The sequence below is a fragment of the Emydura macquarii genome, unplaced genomic scaffold (genome assembly GCF_026122565.2).
Source record: "Emydura macquarii macquarii isolate MOO-44397 ecotype Brisbane River unplaced genomic scaffold, CSIRO-AGI_Emac_v2 contig_2699, whole genome shotgun sequence".
Lineage (NCBI taxonomy): Eukaryota > Metazoa > Chordata > Testudines > Chelidae > Emydura > Emydura macquarii.
The window spans coordinates 3,609,513-3,633,827 of NW_027132836.1; the positions used below are offsets into that span (position 1 = coordinate 3,609,513).

General features: G+C 55.8%; 2 protein-coding genes and 2 non-coding genes across 4 annotated transcripts; 1 reads left to right on the forward strand and 3 right to left on the reverse strand.

The window, feature by feature from the left end:
- Window positions 1–7,165: 7,165 nt before the first annotated feature.
- TLCD1 (TLC domain containing 1) lies at window positions 7,166–12,421 on the forward strand. Its single transcript, XM_067565935.1, has 4 exons — window positions 7,166–7,396; window positions 8,738–8,820; window positions 9,822–9,904; window positions 10,974–12,421. Exons 1-4 carry the CDS (start codon window positions 7,206–7,208, stop codon window positions 11,367–11,369), a joined length of 753 nt encoding a protein of 250 aa, XP_067422036.1. The 5' UTR covers window positions 7,166–7,205; the 3' UTR covers window positions 11,370–12,421.
- A 6,822-nt stretch (window positions 12,422–19,243) lies between these two features.
- RPL23A (ribosomal protein L23a) lies at window positions 19,244–23,382 on the reverse strand. The gene is made up of 5 exons (XM_067565939.1): window positions 23,279–23,382; window positions 22,332–22,512; window positions 21,444–21,620; window positions 20,753–20,822; window positions 19,244–19,300 (listed from the first exon to the last, which is right to left on the reverse strand). Exons 1-5 carry the CDS (start codon window positions 23,301–23,303, stop codon window positions 19,286–19,288), a joined length of 468 nt encoding a protein of 155 aa, XP_067422040.1. The 5' UTR covers window positions 23,304–23,382; the 3' UTR covers window positions 19,244–19,285.
- On the reverse strand, window positions 20,892–20,956 carry LOC137164976 (small nucleolar RNA SNORD42). Its single transcript, XR_010923256.1, has one exon. It is a non-coding gene; the product is annotated as a small nucleolar RNA SNORD42 (small nucleolar RNA).
- Window positions 21,733–21,805, reverse strand: LOC137164977 (small nucleolar RNA Z17). The gene has a single exon (XR_010923257.1). It is a non-coding gene; the product is annotated as a small nucleolar RNA Z17 (small nucleolar RNA).
- Window positions 23,383–24,315: the final 933 nt, after the last annotated feature.

A 24,315-nucleotide genomic window follows, 5' to 3' on the forward strand; every position in this document is an offset into this window, starting at 1 on the left:
CCCGCGAGCCCCGCCCCGCCTATCTCCATGGAAACACTTCCGGGGTCCGCTACGGCGGCCGGGGAGGGACCCTCCGGCGCGTTCCCCGCTCTCGGGAGCCTGAGCGCTGCGCCGGGGGCGGGGTCGCGGCTGGGGGGGGCTGGTGCGCGATGTGACGCCCGGTCAAGCGGGCACCTGTCACCAGAGACCGGCCCTCAGCCGGCCCACCCCGCCCGAGGCTGCTGCTGCCCGGCGCTGCACATCGCGCAGGAGTGCTGGGTCAGGCGGCGGGGGGGACCGGGACCGAGACCGGGACCGGGCTAGCTGCTGCCCCGGGGCATCCCGCGCCCAGCCCCGCCTCTGCTCAGCGCCCATCGCCCCCAGCCCCGGTCCGCATGGGGCACAGCGCCGTGCACGCCGTGGTGCAGAGCGCAGCTGGCTGTCCTCCCAACCTCCTCTCTCCAGGAACGGACTTCTGTACCCAGGGCGTTAAAAAGCAGGGGTCAGGCTCACCAGAAATCACGAGACTGGCTTTAAAACGGTGGGATTGTGTACGAATCAGAGCGGTGGGGTGCTTTCAATGCGCCTTCTGCTTCTGAGCCGTAGGGTGCCCCGGGTCACATTTTGACCCTTTCTCCACAGCCAGGAAAGCCAGAAACTTACTTTTTCTTTAAGAAGGAAGGCTGAAATCATCACGTAGCCATGGGTGTTTGGGGTGGCATGGCGGGAAATGCCCCCCAGAAATTATGCCGGGACCAGCTGGGAGCAGAGACCTGGCGGGAGGTGGGGCTGGGAGCAGAGACCTGGCGGGAGGTGGGCAGCTGCAGGCTGGGAGCAGGGACCAGGTGAGAGGGAGCTGCCGCTGCTGCTGCTGCCGCCAGGGTCCTGGCTTTGCCCCCCCAAATTACTACGTCAAACTCTGCCTATGCACATGTCCACTTGACTCCAGAAGCTGGGGCTTTAAGGAAAGCAATGATTATCATGAGACTCATGAGAAGATGGTGTGAGCTGGCAGCACTGCATACACGGCAGGCCCGGGCACGCTCCCTCTGGCTTGCTTACAGAACAGCTCGTCTGCAGGGGCTGCTGAGCCGCGGTGCCATTATGAGTCATGCCCTAATGTTTCCCAGCCCACCCTGGCGCTGGGCATCCTCTCACCCTGCCTGGATCCCTGAGGCCTGGCGCTAGGCTCCCCCTCATGCTACCTGGGTCTTGGGTCCAGGCACTGGGCTCCCCACTCAGTGAGGCCCTGGAACTGTCCCCACACACACCTAGTGACACCCAGCCCGCAGCACCAGACCTAGTGAGCATCCAGGACACGGTGAGGTAGACAGAGCTCCTGCTCCTAGACTGCCAACCCCTGTGAGAGAGCCTTGGGTGGGAGCTGTCCTGGGAGTAGGGAACCAGATGTCCTGATTTTATAGGGACAGTCCCAATATTTGGAGCTTTTTCTTATATAGGCGCCTATTACTCCCCATCCCCTGTCCGATTTTTCACACTTTGTCACCATACCTGGGAGTTACTCTGCCAGTGCCCCCAGGCGTCCAGTGGGTCTGTAATTCAGTGTGAATTCCTGTCTGCTCTCCCGCCAGGGCCGGGCTGCTCAGCACAGGGTGACAGCTCCAATTCTTTGGCCATCACACCCACTCACTGCCTTCCCAACTAATTAAATGACTCTTTATTGGGCCCAGTCACCCTCTGAATGCAGCCAGAGCTGTAAATTGCTAGGTCCCTTTAATCTCAGTTAATTGCCGTGCGCCTCTGGGGTGATTAGCAGCCGTGGAGGGAAGGAGTGGCTGACGGCTGGGTGAGAGAGTCTTTGTTCTCGAGACAAAGGCAGCAGTGTAAACGTCAGCCTGCCTCCTTGTCCCAACAGCCTGGGCTCTACCTGCCTCTCCTGCTAGAGACAGACAACCCTGCCCAGACAGAGCCAGAAAATGCTAGGTACAGATGACACCCAAGGGACTGGGGCCGTGACAGGCAAAGTCCCCCTGCTCTGGCCCCATACAAGGTGCTTGGCTTGGCCCAGTAGGTAGCTGAGTCCAAAACCTCCAGTCTTAGCAGCAGTCACCCCTTCTAGGGCATCTGCATGCTGTGGCTGGGCCTGCGGGGAGGTGCTGTCACTGCCGTGGCCTGCCGAGGCCTGTCCCAGAGCAGGATGTGCTGAGCTGTGGGGTGGGAGCACTTCTGGTCTACTGGCTTATGTGAGGAAATTGGGACCCCGGATTCCTGGGTTCTGTTCCTGACCCTTCTCCTAAGTTGCTGTGTGACCTTGGGCCGGTCACTTTGCCTCTGTCAGCCCAGGGGAAAGGCTGGACGAAGGGCACAGCATGGGCTGCGGCAATGGAGTCGTAGTAAATAGTCAGCTCGCAGCAGTGCCCAGAGGCTCCTGCAGCAGGCTGAGTTGTTAGTCACGATAGCTGTGTCTGTTAGTTTATTGCTCCTATCAGCATGGAGGTTCCTCTGGCCATGTTAGAGCAAGATCCCCACTTACCTTCCTGAGCAGGGAGCCGGGCAGGCCCCAGATGGGAGGTGGGCTGGAGCAGGTGGTTTGTTGGGGCTGCTTCTGCTGGCAGCACCAAGAGGACAAGAGTCAGGCCCCAGGATGGGTGATTCAGCAGACCTGGACGCTCAGACAGGCAGCACAGGACAGCAATGGCAGGCTGCTGGGACACCGGGGCCCGTGAAGAGCCCTTTTTCTCCACATTCCATGGTGTTAATGCAAGTCACCTCCAGACTCTGTTCCCTCTGTCCTCCATGCCATGAAGGTGCATGGGATGGACGTTCCTGGCCTAGGCACATTCCCCTCTCACCGAGGTAGAGTGACAGGGAGTGCACCTTAGGCATGGTGGCACTACACTCCCTTGGGGGGGGGCAGGGAGGTGGGCAGCAGGCAATCAGTCAGCTGGTGAGAGCTCTGCTATGCAGACACCGCCCCATCCCAGTGGGAATGCCCCAGAGGACGGGAGAGGGGGATTAATGGGCAGCGAAGGGAAAGGGGAGCAAGGGGGCTGCAGTTAATTCGTCAGGAACGGTCAGTGCCTCGCTCTCCAAGCTTCAAGTGGGTGGCACAGGCCTTTGTCCTGTGTGCTGCGGAGCCCCAGCCAGGGGCCCTTGAGCATCAGCGGGGAGTGGGAGGAAGGCAGGTCTCTTCCCCACACAACAGGCTCTGGAGCCCCAGCCTCGAGACACGGCATCTGGAAGTCAAGAAACGCCAGCAGGGTGAGGGGGGAACATTTGCTTCTGGGAGGCCAGAGAGAAAGAACAGATTAGCCCAGCCTGCCCCATCCACCACGCAGAACGGTTACTCCAGCTGGGAAACTGGGACTCCCTAACCTGCCCCACCCTGAGACCCCACTGCCTGGATCCCAGGGGATCCCCTCCCCAGCCCCCACACTCAGGGACTCCAGAGGAAGAAGGGAGTTAATCTGTAACTCGCTGCAGCGCTCTGGAGCCTTTGCAAACAGAGAGAGCAAACTGACAGGCCTGCCAGCACCTCCTACCGCTCTGGGGAGCAGGGGGATGTGGAGGGGCCTGCGCAGAGGTTCGAATCAGGCATGCCAGGCTGATAGCAGGTCCAAAGATGCAGCCAGGGCAGGGCAGAACGGGCAGTGATTACATGCCAAAGGAGCTGGCCCAAAGCCTGGCCTGAGCCGGCAGGGCTCTGAGGCAGGGCTGCCCAGATAGGAGAGCCTTGTTCTGAGCCACATGGCTTTGAGATCAACATTGCACCACCCAGCCTCAGCCACAGGGTCTGCACTCAGCACCCCGCTGAGCCACTGAACCAGGACCACAGCAGGGGACTGAGGGCTGTCTGTCTGTCTGCCACTAGCTGGTCCCAGCACCGGCTGGGTGGTAGCAGTACCAAAGGAGGGTGCCCCTCTGGGACGTCGGGTGGGCACGCTGGCTGGCTGGCTGGCTTGGTGCATTGCCTTGACTGCCCTGAGGCCCAGCCTGTTTGTTGTGTGGTGACAGAGGGAGGCTGGGCTGTCTGCTTTGTGCTTTCCCAGGAGCTGGCGCCTCTTTTCATTGCATTCCTGGGATACCTCTGGACAATGGCAGACACCAGCACAGCCCCTGCAGGGCCAGGAGAGACCCAGCAAGGGTGTGGGGCAGCTGCACACAAAGGAGAGGAATTCACCTCAGAGAGGCTGGGCTGGGGCCAGGGGGAGTCACCCTATTCTTACCTGAGAAGGAAAATGCCACCCTCGGGTGGGCTGTGGGGCGCTCCCCACAGGCTCTGGGTGGGGCTGATCCTTGCTATCAATCCGATGCGGAGACCCAGGCAAACTGTCCAGCTGGTGCGGTTGGGTGGAGGCTGCATGTCCTTGTGTCACAGGACAGCACTCTGGAAGGGAAGGGTTAACAGCGAAGAAACCAGATTCCTACATTCAATCAAATGCCACAAGGGACCCTTGTGCTCAGCTAGTCTGACCCCCTGTAGAGCACAGCCAGACAGCTCCCCACAGCAATCCCTAGGGCAGAGCGCTTAGAAAAACAGCCCGTCTTGAGTCAAAAATGGCCAGTGCTGCAGAATCCGCCTGGCCCTGGGTACGTTGTTCCAGTGGTTAATGACTCTCACCAATACAAATCTACACCTTAGGGCCAGTCCCAATCTGTCTAGCTTCAACGTCCAGCCACTGGCTCCTGTTAGACCCTCCTCTGCGAGCCCTGAGCCCATTGCCAGCCATTTGTCCCCAGGTAGGTCCTTATCGCCCATGGTCAAGTCACCCCTGACCCTCAGAGCAGCAGCAGTGGCTCTGTCCCAGGCCTGGTCCTGCTAGCCCTAGGTAGGGTAGCCTCCCCAGGCACGTGTGACTGGGGGGCACAGTAAGCTGCCTCTGAGCCCTGCTCCAGGTGTAAGCTGATTACCACAGGGTTCGCAGCCCGTGCGCAGCAGCCAACGGCTGGCCAGGTGCATTACAGGGGTTTTCTGCCTCTCCTAGAAGCACAGGGCTGGGTTCTTGCCAGAGGCAGGGCACCCTCAGGCGTGGAGGCCCGGTGTTCTGATCCTGGCCGATGCTCCATACTGTGCCTGCAATCTGGGCCCCACCCCCATGGTCTGTGCCCGCTGATGGTTCCAGCTTGCTGCTGTCCTGCAGGGGAAGGGGCAACCCCGTGAATATGCCCATTGCCTCCCTGTGGCATTGCACAGGCCGATATTAGGGGAGGGGGCTCAGGACACCTCTCCCCGTCACCTTAGGGCCATGGGGACAAGCTGTGTCAGTGAAGGGGGTAATGCCAGGAGCGGCCCTGGCACCAGGTACATCACGAGATCCAGTGGGAAAGGATTGGCCAGGCACGGGGAAATGGTCTGCAGGGGCAAGGGGAGAGAAGTAAGGCTGGCGCTCCCCCCCTCCACACACACACGCTAAGGGCAGGCCTGAGCTGCATGGGCAGAGGGACTCGGGATGGAACCTGTGAGAAGCCACAGGCCCCACAACTCTGCTGACTGCTGGTGTTTCTCTCCAGTTGGGAGCCGTTATAATGGAGGGACTGGACAGAGCCAGAGACCAGGTGCGGCTGGGAGCAGATCAGCTGCCACTTCAGACCACGTTCCACCGCCCCCATCTAGTGGCAACGAGGAGGAGAGCTCACCGGAACCCAAGCCCCGAGACTTAGGACCCAGCAGTGCAAGGGGCTCTGAGGTCAGTTCTGAGCCCAGGCCCACCTGGGCCGTGCTGTGCCAGAGCTTCATCTTCCTACAGAGATTGAGGAGAAGTGGCAGGAAGCCCCAACCCCACGTGGAGCACGAGAGACTGGCCGCGTGGCTGCTCCCCGTGTGCTGCTCCCAGCTCCCCTGTGCCTCAGAACAGCCAGGCCCCCGACAGGTGCATTTCTTAACGTCTGGAAAACGGTCGATGACGTGTCACAGCAGGACCCACCTCTGCTCCGGGCACATCACTGTCTGTCTGCAGCACTGAAAGGCCTGAGAAATCCTACTAAAGCCTGAGATAAAGCAGGCGTGCTCTTTCTTTCCCATCACCCCTGTGAGTGCCTGAACCTCGCAGTCCTGGCTCTGCACCTGCCCTCAATCATCTAGGCGCATAGAACTGCCAGACTGGATCAGATGCAGGGTCCACCTAGCCCAGTATCCTGTCTCTGACAGCGGCCAGCACCAGATACCTCAGAGGAAGGAGCAAGAACCCACCAGCAGGCAGATGGGGGATAATCTGCCATTTACATTAGATCTCCTCCTGGGCTCTGAGAGTTGGAGATTGGCTTACTCTTAATCTGCATCATAGGGTTCAATATCCCTTCCTCAACTGACCTTGGCTTTAACCACCATAACCCCGGGTAGCCTTATTGTCCATGGCAGTGTCTAGTCCCTTTTCGAATCTTGCACAACTCCTGTCCGCTCAGACACCCTGTGACAATGAGGCCCACCCTCCAATTCCCGTTGGTGGAAAAATATTTCCTTGTATCAGCTTTGAGCTTTCTACCTTTTAATCTTAGTTACTGGCCCTGTGATGGTGTGTTATGGAGAAGAGACACTCACCAGCTACCTTCTCCAGACCATTCATTAGCATTCATTAGCATGCCACCAAACCCAACCTTTCAACTCTCGCCAGCCCTTGATCAGTCTCACTGCCCTGCTGTGAATCGCCTCTAGTTCTTTCTCCAAAAACCATTTGGAGACGGAGTCACCCACACTGCACCCACTGCTCCACACTGCACCCACACTGCACACACTGCACCCACTGCTCCACACTGCACCCACTGCTGCACACACACTGCACACACACTGCTCCACACTGCACACACTGCACCCACTGCTCCACACTGCACCCACACTGCACACATTGCGCACACACTGCTCCACACTGCACCCACATTGCACACACTGCACACATTGCGCACACACTGCTCCACACTGCACCCACATTGCACACACTGCACCCACACTGCACACACTATCCAGATGAGGCCACATAAATACATTATTCTCCATCCCACTCCATACACATCCAAACATAGGGTCTGCCCTGAGTCCTGCCCAGCACCGCCCCCATGTCCTGCCCCTCCTCCCCCGTGCCAGTCCCGCCCCGCGACCCCAGGGGGGCGGAGCAGGGAGCTGGGTCTGGGCCGGGAGGAGGCGGAGCTGGGCGGGACACCCCGCCGCCGCCGCGGGCGCACGTGGGCCGGCCGGGGCGGGGCCGGGGCTGGCCGGGGCCCGGGCCGGGAGGGAGGGAGCGAGCGAGCGCGCGAGGCGGCGGGCCGGCGGCATGGGGCCCTGGCTGCGCGCGGCCGGGCTGGTGCTGGGCTCCACGCTGCTCTTCAAGGGGCTGCAGCGGGGCCTGCGCCGCCTGCCCCTGCCCGCCCACGTGCGCCCGGACCCGACCCGCGCCTGGCGCTGGCGGAACCTGCTGGTCTCCTTCGTGCACTCGGTGGTGACGGGGCTGTGGGCCGTGCTGGGGTGAGTCTGCGGCCCCCAGCGCTCCCCCCCCGCCGGAGACAGGCTGCCGGGGGGGCAGGCCTCTGGGGATGCGGGGTGCCCGCCCCTCCCCCGGCGCAGGGAGCCCTCGGGGGATGTGGGGTGCTCCCCCACCTGGCAGGTAGCCCCCGGGGATGCGGGGTGCCCCCTACCCGGCGCAGGGAGCCCCCTGGTAGCTCGGGTGTCTCCCCCCAGGCTCCCCCGTTGCTGTCCCCCAGTCGGAGCTGAGCCGCGGGGCAAGCTGCTTTCAGCCGCTCAGGTGATCAGGGCCGGGGCCCCTCGCTCCCAGTGCGCGGGCAGGGCCATGGGGCGCCTGGCAGGCGGGCACTGCCCGGCTCATCGCCTCCCCCAGGCCCCCGAGGGAGCGAAAGGATGCCCTGGTGCCCAGGAGGCCCCGGGCGGGTGGTGGCTGGTGGCTGGCTCCAGGCCCTGGCTGTGCGCTGTGCAGGGGCGATGCTGAGGTCGCCCCCAAAGGCCGTGGGGCAGGCCCCGTCGAGGACAGGGGGCTGTGCTCGGTGCCTGAGGCCTCCCCGGGGGCCATCTCTGAGACTGGCTCCTGGGCAATGCCTTGACAACCGTCGCTGTGTGCGGTCCCCGCTGCCCAGCTTGTGGCACGGCTCTGCCGTGTGGTGTCCGTGGCAGCCAACTAACAGCGATGCCTGATGTGCCCAGGGCCAGGGGCCTTCACACACCCAGCCGGGGCCAGCTCTGCCCTGGGCCGACCCTGGGCTGCTGTGCGGGAGCGGCCACAGGCGGGACAACGGGGGCGCAGCGCCCTGCACCGAAAGGAGCGGGTGAAACTCCTGGTTGGCAGGGAGCGGCCTGAGGCCCCCGATGTGCGCACACAGCCTGGCCTGGCTGGGGAGCGCGGTTGCCAAGGAGACCTCGGGGAGTGCTGCGTGTGGTACTCAGCGTGTCGGCCTGGCAGGGAGAGGAAGGGCTGCGCCGGCCGTGGGCCGAGTCCCAGAGCCGGGTCCCAAGGGCGGCAGGTGCTTCCCTGCGAGGCCTGGCCCATTCGGTGACTCCCTGCAGCAGGGGAGCAGGGATCAGAGGCCCCCGTGGACCCCTCCCGCACCACGTAGCGGGGACATGCTCTAACTCGGATTATTCCCGCTCACGGCCAGGTCCCCACGCAGGACGGCCCCGTTCCTGGGCTGGCGGCAGTCATGGGGCAGGGTGCAGTCGGCTCAGGGAAGGGGGGAGTTACGGCCGCTCACCCCGAGTACCTGCGGGAAGAGGAGGCGGGGTGGGGGCTGCTATTGCGGGGTGACACGATCCCACTGTGCGAGACCGCAGCCCTCGGCACGTCTCTCCCCTCCCCAGTGTGTGGCAGGTTCCGCAGATGCTGCTGAACATTGAAAACGCCTCGTCCACGTCGGGATATCTGCTGCTCTGCTTCTCCGCCGGTAGGTTCCTGCCGGCGAGGGACGGCTCCTTCCTCTCCCAGTGCCGGCCGGCAGTGCCCGGCTCCTGTGCGGTGTTTCAGCTGAATCCCAGAGCTGCTGACATTGGGGCGGGAAGAGCCTTGCCCACCTCGCTGCCCCAGTCGGCTCCACGCAGGACTGATTCCCCAGCAGTCCACCTGTTCTTTCTGGCCCCACGCCCTGTCCCTTCCAGAACAACATTCCTCCGCAGGCGCTGACATGGTTCAGATCCACAGAGCTGTCTAGCCGGTTCCTCCTGGTGACCCTTCACCCATTTAAATCCGCGTGGCTTGGCTCATGAACGCCTTCGGCGCTTTCCTTGCCCTTTGCTGAGCTCACCGCGGCTTGTCAGCCTCCCGGCGGTGTCCAGAGGGCAGCACGGCAGGAGCCGGCACGGTGAGCCCTGTGCCGCGGGCCTCCCTGCTCCATGGCGCCAGGCTGCAGTGCCTCAAATCGCACCGGCCCGTTTTGCTGCCATCCCCTGCTGTACGCTCCTTGCCGCTGTGATCCATTCCTCAGGGAGCCGCTCCTGCTCCCAAGTGTCCCTGTTGCAGTCGTTTTCCCCTTGGGCCCGATGTCGCTGGCCGTCTCACTCGTTTTCTGCTCACACTTCCAACCTCTCCGGGTGCTCACGGAATCCCTTGCTGCCCTGCAGGGGTGAGAACACCTGGAGCTGCGGGAGGTTACGGTAGCCATAGGGACGTGTAGGCAGACTTGTCCTGGTGCTCTCTCATGTAGCTGGAGATGTGTGAACCTGCCTTCCTGAGGGAGGCTGTCAGTCCGGACACCGGGTTCCTCCCAACTTCAGTTCCCAGTGGAAGGCGGTGCTGTTTGTTGCAGCCCCATCTCACTAGCACTGGCACTGGGCGACAGCCGAAAGATCTCAGTGGAGGGTCTTTGCACATGGTGCACTGTGTCACTGTAACCCCGCCACGCCCCACGAGTGACAGACTGCGCCTGTGCTCTCCACCTCCTTTCCGCAGGCTACTTCATCCACGACACGGTCGACATCATCGTGAGCCGCCAGTCCCGAGCATCATGGGAGTATCTGGTTCACCATGCCATGGCAAGTAGCAGGCCCAGGCCGTGAGGCCAGCTGGCGTGACGCAGCACGGAGCACGACCAGCTGAGCTGACTCTGCTCTTTCCAGATAAACCCCAGGCTAAGTGGAACTGCCTGGTGTCCCCCGGGAGGTGGGAAGGCAGGACGGGTGTCCCACAGGAGGCAAGGGCTGGGGGCTGTTGAATTCTGAGAGTCCCAACGGTTGGGGCCGACTGATGTGTGCTGGCTTTGCTGCCTCTTAGCTGAGCAGCTCGCGGCGCAGGGCTGAAGCTCGGAGCTGCTCCCTGCCCCAGCCTCCCTGGCATCTCTCCCTGCACGGCCTGTGCACGCAGTGCGGTGGGCATGCAGAAGCAGGAACCTGCCAGCAACTTTGGCTCCATGACGGCATCTGGAGCAGGTGGCCCCTGCCAAATGGGGCACAGAGTCAGCCAGGACAGCGGTTCTCAACCGTTCCCGACTACTGTACCCCTTCCAGCAGTCTAATTTGTCTTGTGCACCCCAAGTTTCACCTCACTTAAAAACTACTTGCTGACAAAATCAGACATAAAAATTCACAAGTGTCACAGCGCGCTGACTGAACTGTCTGTGATATTTTAGTTTGTATTAACTTCACTAGTCTAGCCTGTTGTAAAACTAGGCAACTGTCTAGCTGTGTTGATGTACCCCTGGAAGACCTCTGTGTACCCCACAGGTACACATGCCCCTGGTTGAGAACCACTGAGCCAGGCCATGGGTGATTCCCTGGGGAGTAAAGCAGGAGGTGGGGAAAAGAACCAAGACGTGACCACCTCCCGTGCACAGAAAGTTTGGTCAGTGCATCCAGGCTGGGACCCCAGCAGGTTAGACGAAGGGGGGGGGGCAGCCATGCAGCTGTGGCTAGAGCCCTGGGAAGCTGAACCAATCCACTGACTCCTGAGAGAGGCCCCCTCGTCTCCCCCTCACCAGCCGCCCTCTGATCTCCTCCCTCTCCATGACTTCCCCTGGAGTGGGCCTTGTGGCGGGCATGCAGCCCCATGCTTGGGCTGGGCAGGGGGCAGAGGAGAAGTAAGCTGGCCTCAACTCTTCCCTGCCAGGCGATCTCGGCCTTCTTCTCTGGGATCTTCTCGGGCCGGTTCGTGGTAGCCGGGATGCTGTCGCTCTTCGTGGAGGTGAGCAACATCTTCCTGACCATCCGCATGCTGCTGAAGCTGAGTAACGTGCCTGCTCCAGCCCTCTACAGGGTCAACAAGTACGTCAACCTGGTGATGTATTTCCTCTTCCGCCTGGCGCCCCAGACCTACCTGACCTGGTACTTTGTGCTCCACGTGGAGATGCGGGGCCAGGGAGCCTTCCTGATGGTCAACCTCTTCCTGCTGGACGCCATGATCCTGATGTACTTCTCCCGCCTGCTGCGCTCTGACTTCTTCCCAGGCTTGCCCCGCCGGCGCCCCGGGAAGGATGCAGGTGGGGAGAAATTCTTAGTGGACTGAGCAAAGCCCGCGCGGGGCTGCAGATCCTCTGCAGTGGAGAGGGCTTGGACATTAGGTACTGTGCACCTCCTCAGGTCTGCACCGCATCTGCCTTACAGCAAAGGGCTCTGCAGCCACCTCACAACCTCTGCTGTGTCACAGATGAACCTCGTTCTGCTGGACCAGCCTCGATGGCCCGAGCGGCCCCCCACGCTGCTCCCAGGGTAATGGGGCTGAGTCACAGCAGGCAGAGGAGGAGGAGGGGTCTGCGTTTGCCAAACGAAGGATGGAGTTGGTTGAGAGAGGGTTTATCTTCCTTGTTGGGACGGGGTGTTACACGCATTAAATACGTGTCTGTTTCCAAGCTTCTACAGCACATCTGGGCCATCCTTTCCAGGGCAGATTCTGTACGGGGCCGGGGAAGGAAGCAGCTTGTTACAGGAGCTGATGAGGAGGAACCAGACTAGAGAAACTGAGTCAAGGCAGTGGGAGCAAAGGACAGAAAGCTAGGGCAGGGGAGGGGGAAGCTGTCAGGATGGGGGATATGCACCTGTTTGGTGCATGAAGAGTTAAAGCTCTGGGCGGGAGATGGTGAGAACAGCATCAGCTTCTCACTAGCCCAATGGTTGGGGGAGAGAGGCCTGTAGTATCTAAAGTGTGTGTGTGTGAGAGAGAGAGAGAGACACTTTTCTGACCCTGGCTGCTGGCTTTTCAGTCGATTCTACCCCCTGCACAGAGCAGGGTCCCCAGGGGAGCGGCTTGGCTCACCCAGTTCCCACCATGCACTTCCACTCCTGGCCCGTGCTTTGCGCTGCAGCCTGTCACACTGCTACACACGCTTCCTCCCAGGCAGATTTGTATTATGGAAGCTCCTCGGAGCAGCATTTCCAGCCCAGCGTCCTGCTGTGCGCTAGGTGCTGGACAGACACCAGAAAGGCAGCGCCTGCCCCCACGAGCTAACAGCATTTGGGTTTTTTACTTGTTTTCTCCCCATTTACTTTTACCTTCAGTTCCCCCCCCAGCGCTCACCCGTGGGGTACTTGTCATTCACCCACTGCCCTGCCTCAGCTGTTGATGCTGGAGCTGGAACTCTGACTGAAGCAGATATAGCAGTACTAGCTCCACATGAAGCTGGGGTGCTAGCCACCCCACGTACCTGCGCCGGTGTTCAGCCAGGTGCTAGCCCATCCCACTGCCTGTGCAACCACAGCTTTACTGCGAGTGGTAGCATGCTAGCGCCGGCATGTCTGCCCACACCTCCAGCGCCTGTGTCCACATCCCTTCGGGTGCTGCAGAGCAGGGCAGGAGGGAACAGGCCCTTGGCCAGAGACAGGTGGGGCGGAGGAGAAAAGTGCCCACTTGTAGGCAGAGGGAAAGGAGCCAGAGACCAGAGGGAATGTTTAAGTGGAAGAGAGAAGGTAGGGGGAGGGGAAGGAGCCTTGTAGTAGGTGCAGGAAGGTGCTGCCAGGTGGTGAATTTTGCTTGAAAAGATTGTCAGGCTGGGGGTAGAGCGGGAGGGCTGCAGCAGGTGGAGTGGTAGAGACACGGAGCCAATGGGTGGGGGCTGAGCTGAGGCTGACACCAAAAGGGAGGCAGCTGGCAGCGAGGCGAGGCAGGGCGGGCAGAGCAGTTGCCAATGAAGGGGGCGGAGAAAGGGAACGTAGGTGGACTGACAGGAGCAGAGGGGACTCGGGCAGCATAGTCCTTACTGTTGTCCAGTCGCTGCTTTGGCCACAGCATCTGCAGGGTCAGTGGGGGGCTGGGCCAGATGGGGGGGGTCCACGGCTCAGGCTGGAATGCAGGCTCTGCTGAGGACAGGCGTGGTAGGGCAGAGAGCTCTCGCTGGCCTGCTGGGGTGTTGGGGCTGGTATGAAGCCGGGGGAGAACCGGGGCAGAATCAAGGCTCGCCCAGCAGCCAGCGAGGCCATGCCCCAAGCAGCAGAGCTGAGGAATTGGCCTAGCAGCTGCACTCACGCTAACAAGTGCAAATCCACCCAGCGCAATGAGGCTGAGACCCACCTAAAAATAACCCAGTGACCCTTCGTGGTCCTGCCCTGCCCCCTTTGCCAGTGGTCTAATCCAGGAGTGTCGAGCTGGGACCTACCTTTATCCCACGGTCCCGTGTAGTGGAGTACACTCCCTCCTCTTCCCGCCTGCTTTGGGCCAGGACAGGGGCATGCTGCTGTCTCATGGTTTTGCTGCTGCGGCAGCTTTAATGCAGGGCAGGGCAGGGCAGCCTTCGGGAGGCAGAGCGGGAGCTGTGTGTGTGTGCAGGTGTCACCCTGATGGGCAGTGGGTAAGAACTTACCTGGAGCCAGTGAGGGCTTCTTGCAGACAGTCTGCTGGAGTCTGTCCAGCCCCTATGCTGACTGACTGAATGGCCTTGGATGTCCAGCTTGTGACAGGCCATTGCTCCGGCAGTTCCGGTGCGGCCCTGGGGAGGCACATTGGTGCTGGCACCTGCAGAAAGTGTTCTTGCAACTGGCTACAGGAATAAATGTGGGCTGGAGTCTGGCTGGCTGTGTGGCAGTGCACACAGGGACTGAGGTAAGCCAGGGGCAGCCCCCCTGTGAGCAGCACTGCTGGAAATGAAGCTTGCATTCTCCCACCAGCTCGCAGGGCCTTTAGCTAGAGGGTGTCGCTTACCCAACATGCAAGCGTCAAGCAAGGCCAAGGTTAACGGGGGGAGTCAGCGAACAAGCCCCAGGGAGCTAGGTGCTATGCCAGAGTGACACTAGCCTACTGGCTGAACGAGAGCTGGCGTGGCATGGCATGGCTGATTACAGGAAAGTGCAGACGCCTTCCTTCTGCCCCAAATGCATGGCACTGCCAAAGCTGTGCCCCAAGGACGTACCTGCTTCTCCCTAGCGAGGGAATCCGTTTGAGGCTGGGGCCCTCCTTGCGTTAAATAAGCTGTGCTCAAACAAAGGCCTCTGCCTGACGCTGTTTTCAAGCGTCTTCTGTGTCCACAGGAGAGTATGCTGCAGCTCAGCTGCTGTGGCTCATGGAGAAGGTGAAGATGGTGGGAGCCAGCCTGGCTCTCCCATTCCACACTTCTCCCCATGCTGCTTTGCCATGGCACTGGCCCCCGTGGGTAGAGCCTGCCAGGTCTCACTGCCCTTGCGCTGGGCAGCAGCCGAATACATGGCTTGGAAAAGGCGGCGAGAGGCCACATGGTCAATAGCAAAAAGCGATTCTTGTTCACGTGCCCTTGTTCCTGCCAATGACAAGACATGGAAGCCCTCCCTTGGGGCACCTGCCCCCTGTTGCTGCCGCCATCATTTGAAGTGGGGAATTTGTGCTCCATGAAGCCCTGGGCACAGCCAGCCAGTGCTGTGTACACGGGCAGGTTTCTCTCAACTTCCCACTAATCTCTGCCCCAGGGGGCTGCCCCAGCGTTTGCTTAGTGGCTCCTGATTCTTCCCATATGGTCTGCACCCAGCCTAGGCTAATGCAGTATGATACACCAGAGCCTGGCCCAGCCCAGGGACATTGCAGCAGCAATCATTAACCTCTTCCATTAGCTTGGAGAGTTAAAAACTAAATCACAGTAGGACTGCCTGCCTGCCACGCACAGAAGGGCCAGCAGCTCTCATCCCATCACATCCGCCTCGCCTGGCCCAGAGCAGCGTCAGCACTCAGCCTTAAAGGAAAATAAAGAGAATGAATCACATTCACCAGAGTATTAACAACAGCCCTCCTGGGGAGACTTGGGCCAGGAAGCTGACTGTGGCTGGCCCATGTGACCCAGCCACCCTCAGAGAACAGACCTGCTGCTCCAGGGGCCAGGTCTAGGACCTCACATTACCCGGGAGCCTGCAAGGTTGGCCAAGGGAACATTTCAGCAGGGCTCCCTGTGTGTTGGCTGGGATTCTCACAGGCACCCATAACCTGGAGGAGCTGCCATGCCCAGAAAAAAATCTACAATGGAAAAGCGTGTGCTCCGAGCTCCCCTTCCCAAGGGTAGTTTAACACTCCTGTGTCTCAGCTTCCAGTCAGGCCCCCATGGCATGCTGTCCCTGGAGCCTGGCACCTACCTCCCCATGTCACTGTACCCCCCAAATGCAGGGGCCACCAGAGCTGTGCTACACTCACTCCTTACACCAAAAGCTAAGTCCTTTTCCTCTTTCCCTGCTGCTTTATGGCTAGTTCTGCAGAGGGATTCCCAGGCACAGCAGGGGGGCAGCCAAGGTGTGTCAGTGCAGAGATGCACACATACATCTGGTTTTAAAACTTCTCCACTGCACCGAACGTCTCTTCCACAGGCTCAGCCAGTCTCTGGAGAGCAGAAAGTTACATCTTTCTCACAGCAGAACATGCCTTGCTTAGAAGCTGAGTTCTAGAAATGCCAAATCATTCCTTCCTAAAAAGGGATTAACCATTTCCATACAACCAACAGCACCCACATCCTTTGCTGAGCCTCAGCCAGAGGTAATTCACCTCGAAAATCCAGTGGGGCCCACAGCCATCCCAAGGCAGGACACCTCCCTTCAAGCTGCAAATCAGTACAAACCTTAGTGACAAATCAGGATAGGTTTCATACCACAAAAGGACCTTTAGTCTAGTCTGAAAAGAACAATTTAGCCAAAGGTCCTCAGAGCACTTAGATCCAGGGTGGATACAAATAAATGATTTAAAAAAAAATTTTTTTTAATCAGTTTTTTATTTAAATAATTAAAAAAAATTTTAAAATCAATAAAATACTAAATTTCTCATTTAAAAAACAGCAGTTACAATTAAATCTCATCACAAACATGCTAACCCTACACTTACAGTCTCATAAAAATGAATTAATGGCTCTAGTCTGCCCAGCCTAACTACCAGCTCTTGTTCTGGGCTTTCCGTTTCTGAGCAGACTAAAGTCCCATGTGCAAAGACAGACACAGGCTGGACAGGATTGTTGTTGTTGTTCTGTGCTTATGTGCTGGTGGAGCTGGGCCAAGCAAGGCAGAGGAGTTAGTTAAGACACTGTCTTAAAGACAGAGACAAAGGACGGAGGCAGAGTAGAAAGGAACAGTGGAGTGGACCAGAAAGAAAAAGGGAAGACGTTATTCAGTACACACACAGCTTCCTATATTCCCCCACACTTTTGCCACAGAAAACGGTCATGGTTTCTGGGCGTAAGAGACCCTATCTGGGAATATTTTGAAGAAATTCCTTCCCTGCGTAAAAAGAAAACATGTCAAGTATATGTTTACTGATGTTTTGAAAAAAGTCACTCCCCTGAATTGGTGGAAATCATTAGCCAGACACCTTGAAACAGAGTTCCTTCAGTTGCTAAGCCAACTTTTCACAGCAGTAACTTCCTCTGCAGGCACAGAGAGAATATTTTCATCATTTGGTATTATTCACTCAAAGCTAAGAAATCGACTGGGAGTGGAAAAGGCAGGAAAACTCACATTTCTGCTTCAGTCTCTGAATAAAAATGACAGTGGGAGTGGGGAAGATGAGAGCTAGTTGTAGAAGCGTTAAGGACATCGTATGTTTAGTGTTGTGATGACTTGTCTGTTAGAGTTAATAACATTTGAAAATTAAAAAAAAAAGTTTAAGGACAGCCGTCAGCCGGCAACTGCTGCAAATGTGAAACATGGATGTAACATTTAAGATTTAGTTTAATAAAATAAGTGCTATTGTGTGTGTGTGATTTAGTTCTTGCCATTCCTAATGTACTGCTGCTGCATCTGCAGCTTGACACAGGTAATGAGTATTATGTACTATTTCCTAAACCAATAAAAACCAAGTTATCTAAACAATGACACAAAGTATACCCTCCTAGAGGCTGTAAAATGCTGTATTGAGTGGTAAATGAACATGTTTTAGTGATCACATTTGCACCACTGTTTAAGAAATATGTGAAGAAGTATCAGTGGGAAACTTGATTTAAATCAATGATTTCTTTTGATTTAAATCATGATTTAAATGGCCTCAATTTAAATCAATCCTCCTTGCTTCTATCTACACAGCACCGTTTGTTTCAGCATGCACACACCAAACCATTTCATAGCTGAAGTGCAGGTAACTGCCCAGTGGAATGCAAACACTGTAACCGCACCCGTCCTCCACGGCACTTCAGGCAGCGAAGAACAGTGTCCAACTGCAGGAGGGGCGTCACAAGGCAGAATCTGGCCAGGGCTTCCATCCATTCTCTCCCACGTCTTATCTTTATACCCAAGCCCTTCACAACCATGTGGCTTAGCTGTTAGGAAAGAGTATTTCTATATTGCTCTCTCTTCTCTGCATCCATTTCCTGCTTACTGAGTGATCCAGTCTTACCGCAAACAGTTTGAAGAGCTGGTTTTCAACTAAAGATTTTTGTTGGTGGCAATCCCTCAATTCCAGCTAGCAACAGCAGCTAGTTTTAAGACTGTGCTGATTAGGTCGTGAGCCTAATGAAGGCCTTAAATCCTAGCACAACACAAATAGTGCATTTCAGGGGAGCGAAGCACTGTACTGCAGCAGGGATAGTGCACTGCATACCAGACAAAACCAAATGAACCTTACCTTTAAAGGGCTGATAATCAAAGGGGCATTGTAGAACTCAATACTATACTAAAGTGCTAAGGAAGTCAATCTATAGCTGCGTAGTTTTAAAGAGTCAAATCAGACTGACTATGAATGAGGGAGGGTGGTCTGAAGGTTGAGACATTAGATCTGGAACTCATGAGAGAAATGGTTCACTCCCCTCCTCTGCCAGATACTTCTTGCATGACCTTGGTCAAGTCTCTGAGCTCTGGTCTTCAGTGACCTGCCTCTAAGGTGAGGTTAAATTATTTCTCTAGCTTATAGGCATGTGGTGAGATAACATGGTTAGACTGAGACGCTCAGATGCTATAGTGATGGCTACAGGAACATAGACTCTAAACAAACTAGCTACACAGTGCAATGTTCAGGGATAGGCAATAGTATTGTAATACCTCTCCTTAACTTGAGGACAGACATCTTCCCCCATGAGATCCTGCAAAGATGACATCTGCTTGCCTCATATTTACAAGTCCCTGTCCTACAGCTCCTGTCAGAAGGTAGCCCTCCTGTCACCCTTGGCTCTGGTCTGTACGTAATGTCCCTGGTGTGGTAACTCCACTCTAGAGAAGTTCCTCAAGTGCTGAATGTAGAACTTGATTCCCTTAATGGCTCCCATCCCCAAAGTGTGCGAGCAGCTGGAATCTCCCAGGAACATCCTTAGGTTGATTTTGTTTTGTACCATTAATATACCTGCATTTGACTGATCAGAGGCCACTATCTGAAGCCAGGCAGGATGAAAGCACTTGTGATTAACCAGATGAACTGAACACGTGGCCTTCTCTAAAAGTGTCACTTTAAATGAGTGAAGCAACCACACGATGGCAGCAGCCAGAAAAAAATGAAACCAACTTGCAAAAGAAGGATGAAGCCATGCTATATGGAGAACTTTCTTCTCGGTGAAATGCTCTGCACCTTCGGATAAGATCTGACAGCCTAGGGGCAAAGTGGGAACACTAACAGCAGAAGCCATGTAAAGCAGTATAGATTTGTTGCAAGAGCAGCCAGGCTAAGCCAAGCGCAGCACACTGAACACTACATACTAGTCATTTAAGTCTCCTCCAATGAGAATCATGAGCTGGGGTGGAGATTTCACTGTACATGCACATCTTGCTATGCTTCAATAACACAAAATTCCTGTAGATTCGCTCCTAGGAAGTCTGCCATGCTGCAGCCTAAAGGCAAATGTTTGGGAAGTGGCATTTAGAGGGAGTAATATTCTTCCAGTTCAGAAATGTTGCATGAAACTCATCTGCTGCCCCATACAGTACATATGTATGCTTCAAACCACTGAAACTGTGCAAAGTGCCCAAAAAGTGTCCCACATTCCTCTGCTCCAAGAGATCATTCAGTTACAAAACACAAGAGCCCACAAGTGGTTTTACAAAAGTTTATTAACTCATCTGCCCAGATGCACTTTAGATTATTCCAATCTGAAAGGAAACAAAAAAAGGATGTTACAGCCTGTACCCTGATCACATGAAGATGGAGATTCCAAGATGCCACTCTTCTACATCTCCCCAAAAAAACTCTCAGCCCTATGTAAATATTCCTTCTGCTCCCACGGGCTTTCCTTTCTGCCCTAGTTCAAACAAAGCAAACACAATATTCCTGCAGAACTTAATCTTTCCTAAAACAAAAACGGCACTAAGATATACAACCACCATACTAACACGTCGGTTACATCACTCCTTTCCACGTCTGCCCAGACTGTTTAAGACTGACTTTTGTGGCAGGCGCCAAGGCTTGTTTGTGAGGCACCATGCTCCTATGGTGCTGTAGAACTAACTCCTCTTCCTACAGCTCAGCAACAAAATGTCTACCCCTCCCCAGCAAGTGTCTGGAGTATTTGTGTAATTCATTGTGTAAAACATGCATAAAGAACAGCTGGCAAGTCACTTGGATGTCTTAACGTTGTGTCAGAGAAGCTCTTTTAGAACAGCTTGAAAAAATGTATTTCCCCGTTAAGAGACTGTAAGCAAGATTTATAGAACACCTTTCATCCTAAAGTACTTCCCAGACCATCTCCATATGATCACTGACGCCCTGCAATACAGCCCCTCTCCTTGGAGGAAAAGGGGCACAAATAGACATTCTTTGCCAGCAATGCTATACAACAGTGTTTCTCAACCTTTTAAGTAGCAAGTACCCCCTAACTTCTGAAAATGTTAATAAGTACCCCAAAACTCAATGTTCCACGGGATTTTATATCTACAGACTAATGAGAGCCCTATGTTGGAAGAAGGGCTGAGTATAAAAGGCCGTGATAGGACAGATGTCAGATCTAGTGTGGGTAGGGTTACCACCTTTACACCAGGGGTGCACAACTCAAGTATGTACCTGGGCTAGAGGTGATGTTGGCCAAAGCTAGGAGGCTTTGAGCAGCACGCCAATGCTGGGGAATGTAAAGTGCCATGCCAAATTTTTTGCCATAGATTTGAGAGGAGGAAGAGGTGAGAGAGACAGGGAAGGAGGGCGACAGAGAGACAGGAAAAGAGGGTAACTGGTGAAATCTGGAGCTGCCATAGTTGTCAATTTCACTGCTCAGCTAGGCAGTGAAATTGACAAGTTTTCTGGGCACTGAGCTTTGAGCCAAGGAGGGGGGCTGCCACCTGGGCAAGTTGCAGGCGGCTGCCAGCTCAGGAGGTGGCTGACTGCCACTCAATCCGGGCTGGGGCAGAGGAGGCTTCTGCGCCAGCTGGGACCTGGGGATGTGGGCAAGCGGCTGCTGCTCATCTTCAAGCCGGGGTGCTGGAAGCTTACATCACAGCACCCACTCCAGAATAATAGCCCTGATCTCAGACCCAAAACAGGGTCTGACCAGGGCCAGAGCACAAAAGGCAGATGGAAAATGAGAAAATTCAATCAAGAGCCTCCATTCTCACCTTGTTGGCCACATCCAATGCATCATAGTCTGGAGCAAGCCGGACATAAGCCTTCTTCTCACCATCAGGCCTAGAATGAAGCATGAGGCATTAGCACCCACAACTCCTTATTTCTTTTCCAGTTCTGTAGTATCATATTGTGCATCAGTGGTTCCTTTGAGAACATCACTGTACTCAGTTGAAGTAATTTTCCATCATTTGCACAAAGAAACCCCCTTTCTTGCTGCCAAAAAAGCTGCTCAGATGAACTGGCTGGTCCTTCAGTACTGCTAGTTACCACATCAAGCCAGTGATTACAATTTACATTGCAACATTGCATGCTCAGATTCAAAGCCAAGGTTGTACAACAAAAATCAAGACAGATCTTGAACTCTGCAACTCTCAGACATCCCATAACCTACAAACCAAGAAACTCAGCTATAACACTGTCTTTACACACAGCACTAAGGAAGCATATCAATAAGTCAGAAAACACTGATTTCTGTGTATCATTAGAACCTTTTGCCTCCCACACAGCTAGTGTTCTAGGTTCCAATTCCCCATTGCTGCTACAACAGTTTCATTCAAGCTAGGTCCATTTCCTCTTACAATTTTTAATCAATCATCTGCTGAGTGGCTATCTAGGGCACTCAGGAACCCCTTATGCCTACACATGCTCCATCTCCTTCCCACTCAGCCCTGTGTCGCTCACCGGATCAATGTGTTGACCTTGGCCACATCAATATCATACAGTTTCTTGACAGCCTGCTTGACCTGGTGTTTGTTGGCCTTGACATCCACAATGAAGACCAAGGTGTTGTTATCCTCTATCTTCTTCATGGCTGACTCTGTGGTCAGAGGGAACTTGATAATGGCATAGTGGTCAAGCCTGGGGAGTGGGGAGAAGCGTTTGGGTTACAGAACACTGGCAGCAGAGATAGGCATGTCAGAGAAAGCCTCCTCATGCAGCAGAACGTTGCTTTAGCTTTAAGAAACTTCAGGGTACATCAGTCAGCATTAAGATTGTAATCACAAGCTTTCAGGCTTTGGTCGCATGGAATCATCATTTGCACCCCAAACATCCCTCACAAAAGCTGTCAAGACATTGTTATTTCAGTTTCCAAAACACAGCTCTTCTGTTCACTGGGGCCAGGTCTATACTAGAAATCTATTTGCAATGTCGCTTTAAGGTGTAATTTTCTGCAACATGATACCAGCAATAGCCCTAGTGTAGATGCAGTTATACCAGCAAATAAATGCTTTGTCAGTATAGCTTATTTCACCCACTTTTTTGCCAGACAGTATAAACTGCATTTGCAATAGGAGAGGTTGCTGGTTCAGCAACAAATTAACCTTTTCTTGTGTAGGCTTCACCTAAGCAAATTACTAGCTTGTATTTTATTTATATATAAATGTTAAATTTAACAAGTGAGGTATTTCTTCAAAAGAAAAACTTAATAAGGTTATGACTAAAACCAAGCTGGCTTTAGATCAAGAATCTAAAGTCAGATGGGGATGTGGAAAGATGTCCAGAGCTTTGACTGGATATAGGGAGGCAGGTTGTAAAGGAAATGGATGACATGTAGCCACACAGACATACTTGTTCCTCCGAGGAGCACTCTTCCTGGGATATTTGGGCTGTCTCCGTAACCGTAAAGTTTTGGGCCTCCTGAAGGTGGGAGATGTCCTGATTTTTTTCTTCTTGTGACTGTGGACTCCTTTCAAGACTGCCTTTTTAGCCTTCAGAGCCTTGGATTTCGCCTCAGTCTTAGCCGGGACAGCTACAAAAAGAGACTGGTTACAGGGGCTGAGTGCTCAGTGGCAGGTCTGTCGGCCATGCCAGGGAGGCACTTTCTGCTCCCTCCCTCTCTGCCCCACCGGTTCTGAAGATGCGTTCTGCACAGGGGCAGCCTGCGGGGCTCCATGCTCAGACGCGGGACCCGTTCGGAGTGTCGGACACTTCCGCAGCTGTCCGCACCGCAGGCAGCCCTGGCTCAGAGCCCTGCACGGGTCACAGGGGGGAAGCGAAGCCGCGCTCAGGCCAACGCCACAGCGCACCGCACCGCGCCTCCACCTGCCGGGCCAGTCCCGCAGCACGCAGCCCGCCCGCGGCTTTCAGGCGCTCGCAGGCGGACGGAAGGGCCCGAGGGAGGAGCAGCGCCGCTGCGGGACGGAGCAGACCGAGGCCGGCCAAGGCCTGTCCCGGCGAGCGGCGCCCTCCTCCCGCAGACCGCGTTCAGCCGCACTCGCGCCGCAGCTCGGTCACGGATGCGCCGGGGCCTGGCAGGGCCACGCTCCACGGGAGCCCCCCGCCCCCCGCCCCGGCCTGAGGGCTGCAGCTGGGCCGCGCGGCTCCGGAGAGGCCTAGCCGCGTCTTCCCCACGCTGCGCCCTCGGGCCGGGGCTGCCCGGCCAACCGCACGCGGCGCGGCCAGACCCACGCGGCCGCCCTGCGCAGCCTGCCCCCGCCCCGCGCCCGGCCCGCACCCCCCCGCCCGCGCCTGGCCCGCGGACACCCCCCCCCCGCCCGGCCTCCCCTCACGCTCACCCTCTTTCTTCGCCTTCGGCGCCATCTTGGGGAGAGGGGAGCGAAAAGGGCCCGCTGGGCCGCCTCACACAGGCTTATAGGACCAAATCTCGCGAGAGGGGGGCACAAACCACGCGAGATCACGCACGGCGGGCCGGGAGAGGTAGTTCTCGTTCCAGACAGCCGGACGGGAAGAGAGCAGGAGGCACGAGAGCATGCGCAGAAGTTCCTGTCGGTGGTGCATGTCGGGAGTTGTAGTTTTTTTTTTTCATTACATCAGAGGTGGTAATTTATTATGATTAAATGTATCAATATATTTTGTTATCATATTAAACACCTTCCATCCGGGACTGCCGAAACACGTGACAAAGGACTGGCACGTGGGGTAGTTACAGTTCTCATCACATACTGAAATTCAAAACATTCATAATAAGAAGTGTTCACACAAATACGTTTTCAAAGTAACAAGGCACAAACTGACCGGTTCAGCGGGAGTGAAGAGAACAGGGAAATGTACGGAGTGATCGATCGCTTGTCAGCCAGCTCCAGCTCCAGGATGACAGAGGTCTAGGGACACCCTAGGGGTCTAGGGACACCCAGAGCATGGCATTGTCTCCCTGAGCATCTTGGTTAATAGCCATCCATGGACCTGTCCTCCATAAACTTAGCTCATGATTTTTGAGCACATGTATACTGTTGGCCTTCACAACATCCCCAGGCAAGATGTTTCACAGGTTGACTGCGCATTGTTTGAAGGAGTTCCTTGTGTTTGCTCTAAACCTACTGTCCGTTAATTTCATTGTGTGCCCCCTGGTTCGTGCGTTATATTCAGGGGTAAACAGCACTGCCCCATCCACTTTCTCTGCACCATTCATGATTTTATTGACCTCTACCATAGCCCCCCTCAGTCATCTCTTTTCCAAGGTGAACATTCCCAGCTTTTTTAATCTCTCATCGTATGGAAGCTGTTCCGTACTCTTATCATTTTTGTTGCCCTTCTCTGTACCTTTTCCAATTCCAAAACATCTCTTTTTAAGACGGGGTGACCAGGAGTGCAT

Excerpts from the sequence above, each read along its gene's own strand:
- TLCD1 (XM_067565935.1), top strand. The coding sequence starts at position 7,206 with ATGGGGCCCTGGCTGCGCGCGGCCGGGCTGGTGCTGGGCTCCACGCTG. Across the intron at positions 7,397-8,737 it reads GGGCTGTGGGCCGTGCTGGG|TGTGTGGCAGGTTCCGCAGA; the intron begins GTGAGTCTGCGG and ends TCCCCTCCCCAG. Across the intron at positions 9,905-10,973 it reads ATCTGGTTCACCATGCCATG|GCGATCTCGGCCTTCTTCTC; the intron begins GCAAGTAGCAGG and ends CTTCCCTGCCAG.
- RPL23A (XM_067565939.1), bottom strand. The coding sequence starts at position 23,303 with ATGGCGCCGAAGGCGAAGAAAGAGG. Across the intron at positions 22,513-23,278 it reads GCCGAAGGCGAAGAAAGAGG|CTGTCCCGGCTAAGACTGAG; the intron begins GTGAGCGTGAGG and ends CTCTTTTTGTAG. Across the intron at positions 20,823-21,443 it reads AAGGTCAACACATTGATCCG|GCCTGATGGTGAGAAGAAGG; the intron begins GTGAGCGACACA and ends GCTTCATTCTAG.